This window comes from Colletotrichum scovillei (assembly GCF_011075155.1).
Source record: "Colletotrichum scovillei strain TJNH1 chromosome Unknown Contig00011, whole genome shotgun sequence".
Lineage (NCBI taxonomy): Eukaryota > Fungi > Ascomycota > Sordariomycetes > Glomerellales > Glomerellaceae > Colletotrichum > Colletotrichum scovillei.
Genome location: NW_023336269.1, coordinates 679,419 through 699,988, shown reverse-complemented (window position 1 = coordinate 699,988; position 20,570 = coordinate 679,419). Strand labels below are relative to the sequence as shown.

Sequence of the window (20,570 nt, the reverse complement as noted above, 5' to 3'; positions counted from 1 at the left end):
TCGTGACGGAGTTAGTTGCCACCACACGGAGTTATCACTCAAGATGCGGGGGAGCTGTCAGCCAACCCCACTTCATCAAGATAACTCGGCATCAAAGGCAACCGGCATATGTAGACACGGGCGCTCTTAGATGCGGCGGAGATCGGCCGGAGGTATTTGCCTGCGTCTAGAGGCGGATAAGGCCATTAAACTCATCTTGTTTTCGGTGCAGCTCAGATTGAGTTCTGCCACTGAACATCAGATCAAAGACCTCGCATGATGCCCTCGGTTCCACTTGCCATGGAATATCAACATAGCGGAGACTAAATGGCGTGATTATAACTACCGCACCCGCCGCCAGTCTGAAGCCGAAACCTCCTCATCTTTAATTTTCCAGCATCAACCTAAATCAACAGATTCCCACCAAACAACCTCCAACATGCCAGAGTCCAAGGTCATCCCGGCCTCAGCCACGCCAGTAGCAAAGCCAACGGCTACTTTCACCGGCGATGTCTACATGGAACTCATCAACCGCGACGAAAGCGCCGTCATCGCAAACGTTACCTTCACCCCATGCGCTCGGACGCATTGGCACACCCACGTCGGAGGACAGATGATTAGAGTGCTGGCCGGTAGCGGATGGGTCTGCGACAAGGGCGGCGAGGCGAAGCGAATCAACGCTGGAGACACTGTTTGGGCTCCTCCGGGCACGACTCACTGGCACGGCGCCGATGATGGAAGCATTATGACGCACTTTGTTGTTGGCATTGGAGAAACGAAGTGGCATGAGGCTGTCACCGATGAGGATTACAAGAAGCGGTCCGAATGAGTTCAGCATCATTGTGTTTTGGAAGCCTTCATCTTGAGAGCTCTCTAGAGAGTTTCTGACACCTGGATATCTAGGGCGATGCTTTCATCTGAAATACACAGATAGGACCCATTCTCACCAGCATCCTGCCTGTAGCTTCTCAAAACAACTCATCTACTAAGCTTCGCCTATCCTCGTTTCTCGTATTTGCCAGTGACTTGAATCTGCGGCGTCTGGAAAACATCCCAGTTATCAGCAGCCGCAGGGTTCCCGAAAGGCTTCAGTGTAGCGAATCGCATGCTATTTGGAAATACTGTTAGCCAACCCTCGGCAAAGCTAAACGGGTTCATCGTGACTTACGTGTAGTTTCCGAGCTCAATCTGGCTTCCGTTGCCAAGTTTTCCGAACCACCAGAACTCATGGTACGACGCCTGTGTCTGAGCATTGCGGTACAGGTCAACCTGAGGGTATGTCCAGGTGTCATCGGGGTCATAACGAGTGGGGTCAAAGTATGACACGCTGCCAGCTACAACATGGCTGGTGGCTGGGCCAATGTAGCCGTTCTGACCGGGGACGGGCGGGTATTCCCATTGTCTATCGGTCCAACCAGCTTCGTAAATCTGAACACGAGTTAGCCGCCATTGTCACTTTCAGCCGAATTTCGTAGTAGGACTTACATCCCATCGGACTTCCTTGCTGCCCCAAATGAGCTTTGAGTAGATGATGGGGAAATCGGCGACGGATGGGTCAAGATTGAAAGAGTAGACACTGGCCAAGATTAGCTGGTACTTGTCCCGCGATCTGGACGCATCGACTCACTAGTCTCTTTGTGTGGTGAAGGGGTATGAGGGTCGATAGATCGGGCTAATCTCTGCCTTCAGGTTCGCACCGAGGCCTTCGTTGGAGTCAGTCAAGTCATCAGAGTGTTGTAATCACCGCGCAATCTCACCTAGGTAGGGCACGGAAAATTGTTCTCCGTTGTTGCCAGAAACTATGACCTTTCCGCTGTAGATAGGCAGAGCAGACGAGTTCCAACCAAGGCCGTCGGGGTTGGGAAAGTTGACACTTTACTCCATTAGCTTTTTGAAACATAGAATGCCCTTTTATGATGTGCATCTAACCTGACAGTCTTGCTCTCGCCCGACTTCAAAGTGAAGTCTCTCGGCAAAGAGATCTCAACAGGAAGACTCTTGGGCGTCAACTCCGTAAAGCTCTTGAGTCTTTTCTCGCCACCCCATGGTGCGACGAATGGGTACCAGCCAAGGATTTCCACTCCAGCGGCAGCTTCATAAGAGAGCTTGTAGCTCACATCCTCGGCACCGTTGTTGGTCACAGTCACGTCGTGATAACGACTGAAGTAGTGGGTGTCGTTGAGGGCGATTTTCTCAAAGGCAATGTCGGTGGTGTAGTTGACGATCTTGAAGGCATTGATGAGTCCGTTGCCAACTTGAGCCACCGATGCAGAGAAGCCGTAGTCGGTGGCGGTTCCGTCGGACCAGGGAAGAGAGGTTCCGCTGGCGATGATTCTTTGATGCAGTGTCTTGGCGAAGCCCTTACCTGCAAGATGAAATGATCAGCCACGGTCCAAAGATTCTGGCCAATTGGATGGACTTACCATGTACAGACCGGCCGCCGTGGGCACTGATGTAGAGCGCAGCTACACCGGCTACGTAAGGTGTGGCCATCGAGGTACCGGAAAGTAATGCGTACGTGTCATCAAGATAGGTACTGAAGATCTAGAGCAACGTTAGGACGTCTAGCAGGGTAATGGTGGTACTGGTAGAGACTGACTTGACCACCAGGAGCAGCAATATCGGGCTTGATATCGAGGTCATTCGAAGCACCCCAAGAAGTGAAAGTGTTGGGTCGGCCACCAGCGGGGTATTCCAAGCCAACAACCTGCTCGGGATTAAGAGAAAAGTCCGCGGTGACATTACCGCCGGCTTGAACCGTCTCAATGATGGCCTTACCAGCTGCGGCGGTGATGAGGGCAATTAGACCAACATCGTCATCGGTTCCGGGTGTGATGATGGGGTTTTCGTTGTTGTAAAATAAGATGTACTCGGCACCAAGGGCAACCAGGTTGGCTTGCTTAGTTGCGAAAGTGCAAGTGCCTCTTCTTACCAAGGGAATGACGCCCTTGAGGCTGCGGGTGCCGTTGGGGTAGGGTTCGCAGCCATCGGCTGGGTCGGTAATGTCAAGGTTGAGAGGAACGACCGGCCAGTCAACGATATCGGACGAGAAATAGTAAGTTGAAGGCAAGTATCCAGCCTGTTTGATGTTAGATATCATGGCATGAGACCCACGAACGAAGGCTGTACCTTGACGGTCTCAGTGTTACCGTCGAGAACCGATGTCAACTCGAATGGCGAGGCAGGATACTTCTCGGTCTCCACAGAGGCCACGGCGAGAACGTTCTTGCCAGAGGAACCACTGCTTCCGAAGAAAGCACCGGCGGCACCCGAGTTGCCATTGGCAATTGTGACTACAACTCCCTCGTCGACCAAGCGAGAAGCAATCTCAGCCCATGCGTTCGTAGACCAGCCACCTGGACCACCGATACTGGCAGTGATGATGTCAACCTGCTTCGATGTCAGTGCTTGCGTGATTTTTCTCAAGGTCTAAAGGATTCCTACGCCATCGGAGTAGGCTCGGAGGAAAGCCTCGATGAGAGTAGCATCATCCGTAGCATCCTGCCGCACGTCAAAAAACATGAAGCCTGCAAGGGTTCAGATGACAAGCTCACCAGTTGAGCGAAGACCTTGTATGAGTAAAGCGATGCCTCAGGGGCAACTCCGCTCCAGCTTTAAAGGGGAGGCATTAGCTTTCTATGCAGCTTTAAGGAATTTCTTGATGGCCTTACAAGTCATTCTTTCCAGCAATGATTCCTGCAACATGGGTTCCTGTGCGGTGATCAGATTCGACTCTTGTACGGAGGGTCATCAAACGTCTTCATACCATGTCCAAGCTGGTCCAACGGATCATCATCTGGGGTCTTGTCTTCGTAGGGCCAGACTACGCATTTTTGTCAGATTGCTCGCGTCTCGCATATGACTCTGAGACTTACTGCCGTTGCCGACAAGATCGTAGCCTCCAGCGACCTTGAAACCCGGGCCGAAGCCACCTCCCAGCTGTGTGATGTTTAGCACTCGAACAAAATGAAGCGGATGATGAGAGCAAGTAACTTACGGCGGGGTGCGTGTACCAAGTTCCAGAGTCAACAACTCCGACTTTGACTCCCTGTCCGAAGATGCCCTTATCGTGAAGTTTGCTCACGCCGGTGGTGTTATGCGGGCTGTAGTCACCAGCAGCAGCCTCCTCAATCGACTTGAGGCCCTCAACGGGAGACAAGCTGACACGAGTGTTTTGCCAGACGCGAGCAACACCAGCCAGGTTCTGAAGGCTGTCGATGTTGTGGGTGTCAGTCTCAATGCTGGCGCCGGAGAAGATGTCGCTCTCAAAGTTCTTGACAACTTTAATGTCGGCCTCGAGGGCAACGTCGCGACGAGCTTTGGCTGACCCCTAAACTTGAATGTTAGTCCAGGCTTCTGAACTCCCGAGTCAAAATGGCATTGACATACCGAGGCATACTCGATGATGTAGCTCTTGGCAATAGGGACAGTAGCGTTATTAGTCTCATCTGCACCCTCTGGAGCTTGACGAGTAGCGAAAGACTGTGCACTCCCCAGAACGGGAAGCGCAAGGAGACTGGCAATGCTCAGCAGATGCATTTTGAGGGTTCACTCAAGATAGTGCGCCGCTTGAAGCTCTGTCTCTTAGATAGCAAAAGTCATACCGGTGGGATGAAGCTCTTATAGTCGCGATTTATTGACGGCTCTGGTGACATTCCCATTGCCTCAACCGAACCCCGGCTGCGACTCTTTGTTGCAGCGTTACATTGCCGATACGGCCATGGGCGTAGAGATTCCTGGCGATATCGCCATTGTTGTTGGAATGAGCTTCCTTCTTGGGATGGCTAATATGCCGGGGTTGCACGCGGTATCGGACGATGGTGCAGCGCTGACATTGACAATCATACCGTCTTTTTTAAACTTCGCGGTCACAAACAATCTTCCGGTTGTAGGAAGATCTCATGATAGGCACTAGGAAAGATATTAACCCTCCAGATTGCGTAGCATCTCGTATCCAAAGGCAACTATGAGCATGCCATTCGAAACGTATTTTACGAACGTCGATCATGAGCCTTCATCGCGTTGAACAGCAAACAAAAGAGATGCGCTGTGAGATCAATTGAGGGGTAAACTCGTTCTGTAGTGCTCGATGCTACCCAAGGGATGTTGCCAAGACACTACCCCTGGAAGAACAAGGTGCGTTTGATGGCAAATTACAAGTCGAAATCTCGCAAATCTCGTGTTGCGCTTTCTTCGATAACGACCAACTGCGTGACTCGGAAAACGCGCTGTTCGGTCGCGGATTGCGCGAGATGGCACCATTCCTACTTTAGAGTGCGATTAGGCTCATGACATGTAGTGTAGCTGGGGTTTAAATGAACTGCAGAGACCGATGGCTGCCAACATGTCATAGCGAAGGGCTGAAAGTGAGCTCAGGCTTGATAAGTATCCGTCGTCAGGCGCCTGCGAGCTGCAGGTTCCTGCATATTCTTCTATCAATCACCTCGTGTTCGACGTGCGCATGCAACCCAGCCCTTGAAATGGTATCTTGGCCGAAGGAACCGGATCGGATGCAGCGGCCGAACCCTCATCCGGAAAAGGAGCAATCGCATTGAAGTCGGCTGAGCGGCCTCGCGATTTCTTGGCCTTTTCCGAGAGCCGTCAGAGTTTCTAGGCTAGTAAGATGAGCAACAATACGGCGAGTACATGTAGATTATCCAACGCGGATATGCATAAATGTCATCGAGGTGAATTCGGCGAATTGGCCGGGCTAGGGTCCACTTTACCGGAGTTGAAGCCGGGAAAGCCCCCGGGCGGGAGATTCGCGCTACACCCGCAGCTGGAGTAAATCTGGACGAGCCGGTCCGACTGCGACAAACTCAAATGTTTCTAGTTGCCACTCGAAGATCGCTGTCTCTTGTCAGGCGAGAAAATCTCACTGAGCGTGAGGTACGAGACGGAGTTTACCAAGACAATGGGTTCCTGATGACATGAGAAGTTCTCTTCGGTGTATGCGTTCAACGGCTCTGATTTAGTGCGGGATTGAACCACTGGATTATCTCAACTACAATTTGAGCTACAACATCACCTTATGCTGTGGTTTGACCTTATTCCCGGTGAGTAGCCGACTTCTCCTGGTGTCCCAATTCCTCATCACTGTGCGCAAGGTGACCGATTCGGCCTTCGCGATTGTGAAGCTCATCCTGCATCATCTCATCCCCAGCAACCTCTCTCATATCCGAATCATCCGCCACATCAAAGCTCCGTCGCAGATGTTCGGGGCCGATAAAGGTCAACAGCAACACGTAAGCAAACACGCAGCCCATGAAGATGCAGATAACCTTGCCATAATCGTATCGCTTCGTCGTACCCTTTGGTGCGAGAGGGAAGTTCTCGCCAAGGCGGGACTCAATGGTGGAGCTAGCTGACGAGACGAGATTACCGAGCTGGTAGGACGTGCCGACCACGAAGGTGCGGAACGCGCCGGGGCTGAGTTCCATGAGGTGGATGGGAATCACGCCCCACGCGCCCTGCACGCAGAACTGCTCGAAGAAGGCGGCAGCCATGACTGCCTCGGTCGTGACGAAAGTGTAAGGGTACAGCAAAGCACCGCCCACGACGCAGCAAACCATGATGCTGAAACGTCGACCGAAAATCTGACTGCAGTAACCGACAGTCGTGCCACCTAGCATAGCGCCCAGGTTCGCGACTACTTGCGTGACCGTGACCATGTCGGCATTGAAGTTGAACTGGTTCGTCAGCATAGTGGGATACAGATCCTGGCTGCCGTGCGACATGAAGTTGAACCCGGCCATGAGGAGGACCAGGTAGGTCAACAGCAACCAATGTCTGCGAAGCGCCACTTTACCCTCCTTCAAGAAGGTCGAGGTGACGCTCGTGTGCCCAGCCTCTTCAGCGCGTCGGCCGGCCGCCTCGCGGATGCGCTTGTGCTCGATGAAGGTATCGGTCTCGGGCAGCATCAGACGGAACGCGATGAACAGGACTGGCGGACCGGCTCCGAACCAGAAGAGTGGGCGCCAGCCGTGCGGGGTCGTGTTGACCAGCCCTCGGGCAAAGGCCGCGGCTAACAGGTATCCAAAAGCGTACTGATCGGCAGAATCTTAGGTTAGTCTTGTGACGCGACTGACTGAAGGATTTGGGGAGCGTTGGTGGCGGGAATTGATAGTTTGTTGGCTTGGTTTCGGGAATTAAGACTTACACCTTGTTGTAAGACGCCGGACATCATTCCGCGAGTCTCTGCTGGCAGGTCTTCAAGAGCAGTCGCTGCCGCGTTGCCGTACAGACCGCCCATAGCGATTCCGAAGAGCGCACGACATGCTAGGAATTGCTCGTAGGTTTGGCAGAAACCAGTCCCCTGCGGAAATCGGCTCGTTAGCTTGCAACACCAACACAACAAAGATGGCGCAGAACAAAGAGCGGACGCTGATGTCACCACTGCCATGCATGGCACTAGCATCCAGGTGACTGAACAACATCAACCAAGAGAGAGGAGCCTGGGGGAAACGAACGGGTTTGCGGAGGGGGGCAGGGATTCCCCAACGGCGCAGCCAAGACGGGAGAGGGGAGAGGGGAAAGCTTGTCTGGCGCCGGCCAGGCTCGGCACATAATTGCCGGTTGAAGCCAATCAAAGTAGCGCAGTTAGAGAGAAGAGATGACGAGTAATTTTTCTTACCAGCTCAAGGATGATGAAGAGGAGGTTGTTCACGATGAAGGGCCATTTTCTGCCGTAGCGATCTGCTGCGATACCGAAGAGGATGGACCCGACGGATCGGAACATGAGGACCAGTGTAATTCCCCAAGTGATGTCGGTCTTGGACTTGTCAAAAGTCTCGGAGAGTTCGGTGATGGTGAGAGAGACGGTGAAGAAATCGAAGGCGTCCCAGGTCTATCGAGAAGCGTAAGCAAAGATGCAATGTGGTGAACTTGACATGGATGAAGATGGAGGCATACCCAGGCAGCGAAGGCGACAGCGAAAAATGCCCATTGCCTCCTGTTGATCATCTTGACCAGCCTCAACGGGTTCGGCGCGCTCAGCATAGGCGGTTTGAGGGTCGTGAAGCGTGTCCCAAGATAGCGGCCAACGGACATGCCGTGCCATGGCTCTTGGTCCCCATGGTGCTCGATGTGAGGGCTCTCAGGTTCAACGTGTGTTTTATCGTCCATGATGAGCTGTTGATTCCAGTCGCAAACGCAGGCTGAACAGTTGAAGATCAGGACTGCTACCCCCGGCGGGAATTCGTACGGCACCGCGACGGTCTTATACGAATAACGAGGCCTGCCGACGGCATAACCCCGTGAGCACTAATTCAGGAGCGGGGTTATCCATGAGTCAAATACACCTAGAATGATGTAGTGTAGGGCCAACGAGGGTTGTCACCAGTCCGGGGAGGGTGGATGCCGTCCTCCATGTTGGGAGACACAGGGGAGGGCTGGAGAGTTTGGCCAACACATGGGGATAGCACGGTGTTTAGATTTGGAGCACACAGCTAAGAACCAAAAAGCCCGCTAATTAAGCTGCCAGAAAGTATCCTCGCCCATTGGTAATCTTCTGCAAGACACTGGCCAACAACGTTTCTTCTTGCCCTGAAACCAGCAGAGATATCCGACAGCAGAGATATCCGACAAAAGCCTATCGCGAGCTCCTGAATACGCCGAAGTCTGGCCGCAAAATTCACCCGCTGAGTGACAGCTTCCCCAACCGAGCGTCGTCACCCCCAAATGAGACGAACCCTGGGCAGCAAAACGATGGGATATCAGAGACTGTGCGTCTCGTTGTGACCGTGACATCACATCGAAAAAGGCCAAGACGGCAATGGCAAGCGTGCAGCACACCCTTAGGGGGACAACAAACCCACACACCCCTCACTCTGGCTCCCCGGCTGCCGCTGCTAGCCACACAGAACACAAATGATTCTCCTCAAAGACCCTACACACTAACAGACACTGGATCCTCCCCCATGGGCGAACCCCAGCCGCCATTGGCTTGGAATTAGCTTATCTGCTCTTAACAACGGCCCCAAGTACCCAAGCGCCACTCGCTCAGGGACCGGACGGTCGCTAATAATGCGCACGATAGCAGGCGTCAGTTGGCGTTCGCCGGGCCGTAAGCACCACGACAATTTGTGATTCTGCTCTCGTATTTACGTGACGAAACGCAGATTGACATGATTCCGTGGCTGATCTCATACTAAGGTAGTGAGAAGCTACTCGAGTTGTTCTGGAAGCACACGGAGTTGCCCCGCGCCATCGGCGCCGAGATCGGCAGGGACATACCGGGGTTGAGTGGGACTGGCTGCCTTCGGTCTTCCTTCCTGTCCAAGCTCATTGCAATCCGAGCAAGGTAAGCTCTCTGCATGGTTCGATGCCCGTTAGCGAAGCTATTGGTGTTCCTTTAGGAGTCGCATAGCCGCGGAGCCGCGTTTGCGGCTCGGACGACCGGCCGGGGGGTCGCCGTCCATTGCTAACATGTCTCCGGGAGAATTCCGATTATCAGTACCTAGCCGATGAGCCAACATTAAAGAAGCACACGCTACACTGCTACGGTACCATCAGTCAAACCCTTGAGCTCTCCAGGTATAGGATCAATCAGTCACATCATGCCATAAGCGAGGTTCTCGATCAAATTGGATTAATTACCATAGAACGAGACAAATCTGCCAATGTTTGTTGACCATACTTAGGCGACGGGAATCTTAAATCCCGTCTCCTCCTCGAGCAATTTCAACAACTGGTCTTGTCTCTTCTCCTCTTTTGTGAAAGGAACTGGAGTATCTTCCTGTCCGGGAGGCTTGAAGTACTTTCCAGTAACATCTCTACCACCATTTCCCTCCGCCAGCAAAACATAGCTTGCCACTCCGTCCTCTGCCTTTTCAGGTGCGCTAGAACCTCCCATCTTGGTGGGAACCCAGCCAGGATCGACCGAGTTACTCTTCACATCCGGCCACAGACGGGCGACGGCGTTGGCCAACGTCGTGACGTGCAGCTTCGAGTCGCAATACGCCTGATTCTCATTCCAGCCTCCCTCACCGCGTTCGCGCCACGTCGGGTCAGTGAAGCTAGTGTCGCCGCTCTTGTGCAGACCGGAAGAGATGTACACAATCCTCTTGGGCTTGTTGATCAAGGCCGTGAGAATGTAGGGCGCAAAGACGTTGACTGCAGTCAAGCTTGGCAGTCCGAGATCGGTCTTGCGGTACGGCCCGCGGTAGAGACCGGCGTTGTGGATGACGACGTCGAATGTTCCCAGTTTGTTGGCGTCTTCGGCGAGTTTCTTGACCTCTGCAATTTTGGAGAGGTCGCCGATGAGGACTGTCTCGGCGCCTGGAACGGCGGTCTTCGCATCTTCAGCTCGCTGCGCGTTGCGGGCGTGAATGACGACTTGATGGCCGTTCTTGAGGAGGGTGCGGGCAGCGACTGCGCCTAGGCCGTCAGAAGAGCCGGTGATGAGGATTCGAGCCATTTTGTCGATGATAGATGGAATGATTTGTCTGTCAAGATAGCTATGGTGAATATGATCTTGAGTAGGACGCAGTTGTAAAGTCTCAGAAGGCACTTATCCAGCTGAGTAATAGCGCAAGCAGGCTGGAAGCTTAATTCCGCGCATCATCAATAATCGCGAGTCGCGAGCGGGGTCCGGGTTCGGGCGTAAACTGTGGGGTTAGGATTTCGAAGATAATCGAAGGATGTGAGATTCGATCACGTCATCCCGTTATTGAGATAATTACAGACCTCACCAACAATCCAAAGACGTCTAAATTTTCCTGCTGAAGTGTGATGTTTTCAGATTGATCCAAGTCAGTATGAAAACTTTTAGCAAATGTGTGATATAATCAATCGTTTCATTAAAGCTTGAGATATGTAAGATATCGAATTTTGTTGGTGCCAAATCGTAATGACTGTTGCTCCTGCGTATAAATTGCTTTCCGTACTGAACCTCCTACTCTGGACATGTTATATCAGAGACTGGCAGTCCCAAAAATATGGACAGGATCAAAAAAATGTCCGGCGTTGTCCAGTCACACCTGGACTATCAGCTGATGGGAGCAAATTGTGCTTCCTATGGCAAAGACAAAACTATCCAACGTCTAGGGTTGCGGCAAAGGCTTAGGAAGAGAACACAACGTATCTATGTCATAAAGTGCCATGAACAACACTTTTTCGAGGAATAGTAACTTCAGTCCTTGTAAGTCTGTTCAATCATCTCGAGCGCGCACTACCTACTATCCAACGGAGCGATCATCCTCAGCACAAGATCTCTAGTCTAGTAATACCACTTAAGAAGGGACAACGAACATGAATATCCCAACAACGAGCCCGAACATTGTGGACACTTCTCGCTATGCAATTCTTTGTACTACCAAAGAATATCTACCCGCAGAGAAAAGGTACTAGGAGGTTTTCTCAAAGGGAAGGTGCATATGATATCTCAGTGACATACAGGTAGCTCATAGCCTATACTCGGCTCTATACTTGGCCAGTCAAAATGAAAACATGTAAGGCAGATTTATCTAAAGTATTTGGGTATGAACACTCGTTCAACACCTTCGCTATCTCGCACTCTTGCAAAAGATACTTCGGGCATATTCTCTTATCCGTGATATCCCTGGCCAGGATTCTTGCGTCCATTACGACAGGAAGCTATTAGCATCTTTGAGTGTTTTGCGATGTTCAGCACATCATCCAGTCTTGTTGAAGATGGAGCATGACGTTCGATCTTGGTTTTATTGCGGATATTGATGCGAGTATGATGGCTGAGAGTCCGACGGGCCTGAATGTACTCTTTGGGCTCTGGCATCTTCTTTTTCAAAGAGTCTTGACGTTTGTAGTCCAGAAAGTATGATCTTCTGTTGTACCGCTTCTGATGAAAAGATGGGTGCCAATAGAAACTGCTGTTCAGATTTGACCAACCAATGTCGGCATGGTTGTGATAAAATTCAAGGGTTTTCTGGACCAGCAATACCCAAACAGAGATTTTTACTTCTATCCGTTGATGAGTTTCATGCTGGGCAATCCCGGCGTCGTGCTGTCTTCAAGGCATGTGCTCATCGCGCGAGGATGCGGTTTCGCGACATTGAGTCGAAATTCCGGGATCATGCCACGGGTAGTATTGTCTTCTGAAGGAAGGTTACTAAGGTAAGGTAAAATGCCTATGGAATTGCTTGATGTTGGGCTTCGTCCCCTAGGTTCGGTTGACCTGAACGACACCTAATGCTGACACAATTTCTTTCTCACGGAGCGCGCTCAGTGAGAGGACCGCAATGGCAAAAATGCCACCCTCCGATCACTGCCGGTGGCGAAACCTACCGCGACTTGCACGTTGCAGATACATGCCGGCCCACTCTGCTCTCGTATAGCTGATCAGCGAGCTGAAGAATCTTGTTATCGGCATTTGATATCGTATTCGGCGCCGCACGGTCGTCCCTCTTGGTACATGTGCCCCATCGCCACTCTTCAACGAAATGAGCTGCGGCCTGACCGCGACGAAGAATCGCGTTGCCTCGCGCTGCCTTTCATCTATAATTGAGTTTTCATGCCTTCGTGTGACTGTGAATCACTCGGGCTGCTCCATCGACGACCCACCCAATTGAGCTCGGGAAGAACGTCGAGAGCTTCCGCATAGCAAAGCACACGAGGCAAGATGCTATGCCTCCCTACTAGGAACATAAGCAGGAGATCGATTAGAGGCTGGCCGGGAACATGTTCTGGAATTGGATTAAGGCCACGTAAGTCAGGGGAACATTGCAGCAGCGTGGAGGGAGCGAACATCGAAAGATACGGTCGCGGGGGCGGCTTTGCCTCAGATCGAGCTGCGGATGTGATGAATCGGGAAAGCTGTCCGACGCGTCTACGTCTAGAGGAACGCCCACTGCCTAGAGCCCCGAAAGAGTAAAGTAGATGAACCCTACGATTTTGTTATCGGGCATGGAGACAGAACGAGTTAGCTTGGCTCTTAGAGAACTGTACATGTAGGACTACGTAAACCGTAAAAGTGGCAGATTTATAATCCATGGCTGGGCCGTTGTTGGTGGTGAGTGCAGGCGTTCGCCAGCAGAGTTGTACGAAACAACAAGTCAACAAACCTCAACGTATATCGCGCATGTCCAACATCGTTCTAGCCTTGATCGGATTTAAAGTTGGAGAAACATTCGGTACTTTCTAGCTTCGTGCAAGTTGCGAATTGAATTCCTTAAAGACTTGCTCCTCCGAATGGGCTCATGTTTCTTTGTTGGACCCTCCGCTCCAGCCGCCTGGTTAGGTCTCACCCAAGTCTCACCAAGCATGTCAACTCGGACTCCTTTGAGGCCTGTGTTTCCAGCTGCCAAGGGTATTTTGGCCCCAGTGGGCTTAGCTCTGCCTTGCTTGCCACCTTGCCTAACTACTTATGCTGCATGCTAGTGACGGTCTGGATGTGATTATTGTGATAACGCTTGAACTATCGCCAGCAACTGCACTACAAGGAAGTTTTGAGCTGGGGCCACTTCCCCATACGAACCCTCCCGACACTACGATCACGTACGGAAACTTGACAGCGCTATTTACGGCAGTTGAAGTCGTGATTGCCCACGGCCATATTTGCCTACCCACGGTCGCAGTCGCCCTCCCGCAATCGCAACTGTTTATGATTATCATCGAGAACAGACATTTGCGCCTGGAACTCATTACAACCAAGAATAGACAGCCTTGGTCATTATTAACCAACTGCAGCCTCAGCAACTGATCGCCGTGCCTGCGCTATAAGTGCCGTGCGGGCTATGGGTGAGTGCGCTATGTGACTCGTGCGCACCTCTACCGGGGAAAAGTTTAGAGTTGTGGCTGAAGCCTCTTATTGGATAGAAGTGTCTGTCTTTGCCAGTTATCCAAATTTTGCACGGGCCGCTCTATCAGGTATACAAGGTGTAGAAATAGGCCGGCGCGTCGACGGTCGAAAACTCAAAATCGAAGGTGTAGATGTAGCCTTGTCTAGGGGAGATTCGTTTATCCCCTTCCAGAATGACCTACATTTCCAAGGTTCTTTGCTTCGGAAACGCGTTCCGATAACACAACTGGTCTCCTGGTTGACCGAACTGAGACAAACGTAAGTGGCCTGCAGCGCTGTCACGTCACGGGACCAAGCAGTCATATCTTCGCAATGATCATGACTATCACCGTCATCACCATCGAGTAATTTGACTTTTTCTTGGAACACTATGACATGTCTCTTGTTGGAAATAGTCAGATGTTCGTCTGGCGCCCTGAAAGCTCGCCTGGGTTATGTAATACACCTCCGGTTATTTGATTGATCCTCTGGATACTTGGATGATCGTTTGGACTTCAAGCTTTTCAGCCGTCGAGCCGACTAGATCACCCATGCCATGCTCCTAACATGGACCGTGTTGATCAGGGGTCGATTATTGGGACCTGTCACATCCAGACTGAGATCGCTCAGACGCTCGTTCACTCATCCCATCGGCTGGGCGTCTTGTGGCGTTCTTGTCTCGGTGACTAGTGCTGAGTGCATGGTTCGATCGCTACGGCGCTAGCCTAGGGACTTCGACAAAGGCATCCCGCGTTCGTCTGGTGTTTTCCCAATTCGAACCCCTGACCCTGGCTCCGATACAAGATGTTGACGTGCCCGGCCTTGGTTTGCTCTTTTTCAGAGAGTGGGAAAGAGAGAGGGGCGGTCTCCGATTATCCACCACGTCGGGTGAAACGCTTCAGTGCCTATCCTTCATCATGAAGATGAAACGAATCATGAGGGTCGGCATTCTGCTGCTCGTGGCCGCAGTGGCACAGGCGGCGTCCACATCCGGCTTGAACTCGTCTTCTCTGACAGCCCTCATGGCGAGAGTCCCTCATTGCGCAGTGAGTTCACCCAGGTATCACAACTGCAAAAGAACATGTTCTAACCCTCCTATTAAATCACAGATAGGATGCCTTCTCGATGGATACCACTCCGCCCACTGCCCCATTGACAAGATAACAGACTGCGTCTGCACCGACATCCCGTTGCAGGCACGCAGTTCGCAGTGTGTACAGCAGTCATGCGAATTCAACGACCAAATTGGTATGTCAGAGTTAGACGCTGGAGCTCTGTCTCACGCGGTTATCGCTGACTCGATCACATGAAGCCACCGTCAACGTCTCTCAAGAGTTGTGCAAGGACTACCCCATTGAAGAGCAATCACGACCTGCCAAGTTCTTCTCCGTTGCCCTTCCTACCATGACTCTCGTGGTTGTGCTCCTTCGATGTGTGGCCCGCATACAAGTCGCCAGTAGGTTATGGTGGGACGACGGTGCGGCTTTGATGGCCATGGTAAGTTTTCATTCTTGGTGTGGTATATAGAGGAGAACAACCAGTCTAATAAGGTGCTTGCAGGCAATTTTGATAGTAATATCCGGTCTCGGCTACGCAAGTACATGCTGCTCCTTCCCCGTGCTGCATTGACGAGAGGTATAAATACTTACCTGAATAACTATCTAGATGGAGACTTGGGATTCGGACACCACTATTGGAATATCGACCCTGCGCACAGCAAGACGATCCTGCAGGTATGAGATTGTGCAACTTACTTTACACTTGCGGTTGCTTTTTGCTCACAACACTTTCCAGATCATTTACGTCTTGCAGATGCTCTACATCTTCGTGCAGTACGTCAAAGGCTCGCTGTCAAGCAAGGGGGAAGGCAGTAACTAATCATTTTCTTGTGCAGAGGATTTGCCAAAATTTCCATCGCCTGCTTCTATTATCGTGTCTTCACCGGCAAGACCTTCCGCCTCAAGATCAACATCTTCCTAATTTTCCTCACCACGCGCAGTCTCATGTTCCTCCTTCTTGTCATCTTCCAGTGCACCCCAATCCAATCCATCTGGAACCGGGCTATTCCGAGCCAATGTCTCAACCTCTCAGCTATCAGCTCTGGCGGCGCGGCCTGCAGCATTCTTGAAGATATTGTCCTTATCGTTCTCCCCGTTCCGGAGCTTATGAGACTCCAGCTAGACAAGAAAAAGAAGGTCGCTTTGTTCGGCATGTTTGCCCTAGGCTCCTTGTGAGTATTCGTCGTCCATGCTATTGCCTGTAAAGAAACAGAAGCTGACGCGCCGGCGAACCAGTGCATGTGTTGCCAGCATGATCCGACTCAAACAACTGGTCTATTTTGCCCATACATTCGACCCTACGTGTACGTCCTTCACAGGAACTTCTATGAAATTAGCATCAGACTTCCATGCTAACTTGTGTCAAATCTGAAGGGGACTATGTCGGCGTCATAGACTGGTCCTGCGCCGAGCTCAACGCCGCCGTCATGTGCAGTAGCCTCCCAGCCTTACGGCCCCTCTTCGTCAAAGCTCTGGTCCTCGTGTCTTCACGGACATGGAGCGGCCGGGCCACATCCGCCGGCGACAAGTCTCACCAGCACCAGCAACGGCATGGCTTCGCAATGGCCAACATCGGCTCGCACCCTTCGAGGTCCCACCAAGCAAGCGCCCAATCGTGGCCCAAGGATGTGGCACAGAAGCCCGTCAGGCTGGATTCGCTTGAGATAGAGTCCTCGGCGCCGAGTGAGGGGAAGTCATCCCCCTACTACTTGGAGGCGGCGATCGAGCGGAACGGTAGCGACTTAGACAGCGGGCCTTGGTCCGCGAGTGCGGCGTCGACGACGTTTAATGAGGAGCAGATAAAAGATTCGAGCATTAAGAAATAGCTAGCCAGGAATACAAGATTAATTTCTCGCCTACCACGGAGCTTGCTCCAATGGAAACCTCGAACATTGCCGGCGGTGGTGACTTGGTCCACGGCAGGGAGGGTGCAGATCAAAGAATTCGAACATCAAGTTGCTTGGCGTTGCAAGCGCCCAGGAAAGTGGCTTTGTTGTTTCATTGACCTGAACAGCGCTTCGATGCTTACCGCCACAAGCCTTCTCTCGCCACATGTAACCATTGGGGTTGGGGTAACGACAAAGCAAACTGCCCTTCGACCTCATGTTGCCATGGGCAGAGCATCAATCGCGAGTGGCCCAGCCCACAAGATCTTCCGAATTGCGACTTCAGCCCAGTCCGATCGATGTCGAGACAGTCGCCTCCAAGTAAGATAAAGAATTTTGAACAGTTAATTGCAAGGTGGAGACTAGAAGGGTATGCGCATATATACCCGGGGACGAAATGAAACCACAGCTACTAAAAGCGCCGACTTGGTGAGTATCGAGGCATTCAAAGACTTGATGGTCAAAATGGGCCAATCGACTCTTTCGACAGATCTCCTTCGCAGCAGACGCAATGGACATTTCTTCCCATGTCCGAGAAGAGCTTGATAATCCTGCACCGGAAAGTCCTGACACTTATACCCTGGAAGAACACAACACCGTAATCCCAGATGAGCATTCTATGGGCAAGACTCTACGAGAGTACATATATCAAAGAATTCATCAAGAGATCAAACGACCGGAATGGCAGACGATTCGAGTTACCGATTCACTTCAAAGAGACCCTCCCGCAATAATATCCTCTTGGGAAATCAAGAAGCAGCCTACACCGTTCAACTTTCGGCGCCCGACAGCAACGATTATCGACGACTCGACGTTAGAAATCCATTGCTTCCCTTGTCCGGCCTTTGTCCGACACTACAGCAGAGTGATCTCGACGTACTTACAATTTGAAAATAGAGCTACCAAGGTAGAAACACTCATACCGACAGATTTGGTAAGCGAGAATGTCCTCCGGCAATCGAATCTCTCAGAACTTGGAGCAACAGATGTTGTGATTTTCGGTGAAGTCCACAGACTGACTCAACTCGTTTCTGGAATTACATGGGGCTCGCAACATCCAAATGGGCTATTTGCCTGGCATACCTTTGAGTCGGAAGGTGGCAAAAGTATCACCCTGCTGGGGTGCAGAGAGAGTCTCTGGGGCGAAGCGGCAGGGTCCCTAGTCCGTATACTACGGGAGTTCTCGAAGATCCAGTGCCTTATCTATGTTAGCAAAGTTGGATCTCTTGCAGAGAACGTTTCCGCCAACGAGAGAATTGCCACGGGATGCAGATCGACATTCGAAGACGAAGACAAAGATATAACTTGGGACGACCCTCTCCGAGACATAAAGTTGATAGCATTGTCTGATCTAGTCTTGCGGGGACGGCTTGTCTCGGTTCCGTCTCCGTTGTGCGAGACTAAAGAATGGTTAGGGCAATGGCAGGAGACTTGTGCCTGGGTCGACTGCGAAACATGGCACATGGCACAGGCAGCCAAGGACGTCAAAGTCAAGTTTGGTTATTTACACATCGTGTCGGACAACCTTGCAGAGGAGAATGGCGAGAATTTGTCAAATGAGGACTGTAATGGAATCCAAAGTAAAAGGGAAAAATTGTTTCGAGAAATTGAGATCATTTTACGACAGTTCATTAAAACTTGGGACACACAAAACGCTATAAACACCATAGTAACCGAGTCTACATAGAAAGCTTATGCGTGGTGTTTAGACAGACAGAATTTACGAGCAAGTATCAAAGCGAACTCTCTCAAAATGCCATTTTCTCAACGGGTTTCTTTGGGCCTATTGGAGATTCGCAAGTGCGAAATGGCGCAGGTGTTGTTCTTTTAGTGCACTGTTTAGGTTGCTTACTTGTTCCATTCGATTGTTCAGATAATAATTGGAAGATAATCACGGACAATTGTTAAAATTCCGAACCAGTGAAATCGTCATGGGTACGGATTCTGGCCGCATGCTACAACCGCGCTTGGACATTTACATTGATAAAAGGACAGCTATAGATCCACACACTCTGAGCAGCCTCTCTGCCAGACAGGGGCGAATGGGTCGTGGCACTATCTTTACACGGCGATATTAAGAAGGAGTTTCAAAGTCACTGACTCGAGCACCAGCCTTACCTCCTGCCAAGCACATGACACCCATAGCATTGCGGCGCTTGGCTGGATGAGTTCTAGACGCAATGCTACCGCGTTTATTAATCGGGTTTAGGCCATAGCTCTCGGCGGCCCGCGGAAGCGGAAAGCGGACTCGTCACGCTCGGCGACCAACACGAACCGAAGGCTCCGTGAATCAGGGGCTCTGCCGCCATTACCGCTCCGTCCAAGAAAAATGTCTTGATGCCGAGCCACCTCTGTGGGTTCAAGTGGATTTAAGCACTCTATTGACATCTCAGCCCTGCGTTAAGCTTCTTGATATGGAAGGTACTAAGGTCATAGTATGAAAATACAAAAGGGTGAAGTTGGCCCTTTGATCAGTGACTCGTGATGTCTTGGCATGCTCAACTCTCACACTCGTTCAGATTTTCCACAGTCACTCTTTTGTGTGCTGATAACGTTGCAAAATGCAAATATTCACTCTTTTGACATTCCTTGTCGCGACACTCTCTGTGCAGGCTAGACACCATGACGGAGCGGCAGCAGCTCATGACTTGCTAGAGAGAGCCGAACACTACAAACATACCGCCCATCGGCACAATGGCCTGATTCCGCGTCAAACAGGTCCCCTGGATCCTACAGTTACTCCCCCACCATCTTTCAACTCAACGGGCCCAAGCACATTTTCAACTCATTTCTTCACCAACACCACAACAACACATCGCAATACGACATCATCTAGATCGTCCTCAACATCTTCAAGTTCGAAGAGCTCAAGCAAGCGGTCTTCTAGCTCTAGCAAGTCTTCAAGCAGGAGTTCAACGTCATCTAGTTCCAGTACCGCCTCGTCCTCTAGTAGTAGTAGCTCCCGTGCGTCTTCGTCTTCGAGTTCCCAGGCTAGCAGCTCTCAGAGCTCCTCCACGTTTAGCTCCAGCATTAGCTCAAGCCTCAGTTCTAGCGCACGAACATCCTCAACACTCACGTCTGGTACATCTTTATCTAGTACCCCGGTTTCCTCTTCCTCCGAGACTACTTCCACAGGAACATCTTCCAATTCGGTATCTAGCACAGGTTCGAGGCCCACTGAATCGAGTGCCAAAAGTACTTGGAGCAGGAGGGAATCTACACAAACATCTGTCTCGTCCGAAACCTTTTCCTTGACCATATCCTCCGGCGTCTCATGGTCTACGAGCTACACGACAGCTACTTATACTACTGTGGATGCTAATGGAAATCCGTATGTCCCTGTGGCTCCGATCGCTATTCCTGTAGTTGGTGGTGTGCCCGTGGTTCCTCCTGTTGGTGGCGGTGGTGGAGGTGGAGGCGGGGCAGGAGCGGACTCAACGACCACGACGACGAGCTCTAGTCCTAGCTCTAGCTCCAGTCCACCAACGCCAACTAGCTCGATACCAGCAAGCACCTCCTCTAGCTCGGTTGATCCAATCACATCAGCTGTGGAGTCATCTTCAGGGTCATCTATCGTGGAAGTTGTAACAGTAACATCTCCCGAGACAACAATTGAGGTCATTGAGACTGCTACGTCTGCCGCGCCGGTTTCAACTAGTGCTGCGCCATCTCCGGTTCCCTGCTATGTGAGTACACCTTGTCTTTTGCTATCCAGAGGACCTGAATAGGATCCGCCTACCTTTCTGCGTTCGTACCTAGGGGCAATCTACTAACAACTGCCGTTGTAGAACTACGACTGGAAATCATATGGCTGGTGCTGCCCTGGCCCAGAATCTCCTTGCCAGAATGACCTAGGCACCTGCTACTTTGATGGCTCAGGGGCTACCAATGTAT

At 51.4% G+C, this 20,570-nt stretch overlaps 6 protein-coding genes across 6 annotated transcripts; 3 read left to right on the top strand and 3 right to left on the bottom strand.

Annotated features, from left to right (window-relative positions):
- The first annotated feature begins 383 nt into the window (after positions 1–383).
- On the top strand, positions 384–912 carry HER10_EVM0003033 (cupin domain-containing protein). Its single transcript, XM_035472721.1, has one exon. The coding sequence runs from the start codon at positions 419–421 to the stop codon at positions 806–808; it is 390 nt and encodes a 129-aa protein (XP_035326664.1). The 5' UTR covers positions 384–418; the 3' UTR covers positions 809–912.
- Positions 913–975: 63 nt separating this feature from the next.
- HER10_EVM0008788 (serine endopeptidase) lies at positions 976–4,536 on the bottom strand (the record flags this gene model as incomplete). Its single annotated transcript, XM_035478297.1, has 16 exons — positions 4,369–4,536; positions 3,977–4,309; positions 3,855–3,918; positions 3,746–3,802; positions 3,651–3,690; positions 3,534–3,591; positions 3,424–3,480; positions 3,109–3,369; positions 2,579–3,058; positions 2,403–2,523; positions 1,909–2,344; positions 1,737–1,852; positions 1,607–1,682; positions 1,465–1,555; positions 1,148–1,407; positions 976–1,087 (listed from the first exon to the last, which is right to left on the bottom strand). The coding sequence occupies exons 1-16, from the start codon at positions 4,516–4,518 to the stop codon at positions 976–978; spliced, it is 2,712 nt and encodes a 903-aa protein (XP_035327089.1). The 5' UTR covers positions 4,519–4,536.
- Positions 4,537–6,026: 1,490 nt separating this feature from the next.
- HER10_EVM0008695 (H+ symporter family protein) lies at positions 6,027–8,340 on the bottom strand (the record flags this gene model as incomplete). The annotated part of the gene is made up of 4 exons (XM_035478207.1): positions 7,891–8,340; positions 7,613–7,825; positions 7,139–7,294; positions 6,027–7,025 (listed from the first exon to the last, which is right to left on the bottom strand). The coding sequence occupies exons 1-4, from the start codon at positions 8,101–8,103 to the stop codon at positions 6,027–6,029; spliced, it is 1,581 nt and encodes a 526-aa protein (XP_035327082.1). The 5' UTR covers positions 8,104–8,340.
- Positions 8,341–9,437: 1,097 nt separating this feature from the next.
- On the bottom strand, positions 9,438–10,536 carry HER10_EVM0007259 (short chain dehydrogenase). Its single transcript, XM_035476818.1, has one exon. It carries the CDS (start codon positions 10,394–10,396, stop codon positions 9,617–9,619), a length of 780 nt encoding a protein of 259 aa, XP_035326970.1. The 5' UTR covers positions 10,397–10,536; the 3' UTR covers positions 9,438–9,616.
- A 4,046-nt stretch (positions 10,537–14,582) lies between these two features.
- On the top strand, positions 14,583–16,625 carry HER10_EVM0012755 (uncharacterized protein). Its single transcript, XM_035482141.1, has 9 exons — positions 14,583–14,778; positions 14,842–14,980; positions 15,045–15,229; positions 15,293–15,329; positions 15,398–15,465; positions 15,527–15,564; positions 15,627–15,962; positions 16,027–16,094; positions 16,165–16,625. The coding sequence occupies exons 1-9, from the start codon at positions 14,650–14,652 to the stop codon at positions 16,614–16,616; spliced, it is 1,452 nt and encodes a 483-aa protein (XP_035327421.1). The 5' UTR covers positions 14,583–14,649; the 3' UTR covers positions 16,617–16,625.
- A 562-nt stretch (positions 16,626–17,187) lies between these two features.
- Positions 17,188–18,363, top strand: HER10_EVM0004020 (uncharacterized protein; the record flags this gene model as incomplete). Its single annotated transcript, XM_035473680.1, has 1 exon — positions 17,188–18,363. One exon carries the CDS (start codon positions 17,188–17,190, stop codon positions 18,361–18,363), a length of 1,176 nt encoding a protein of 391 aa, XP_035326744.1.
- Positions 18,364–20,570: the final 2,207 nt, after the last annotated feature.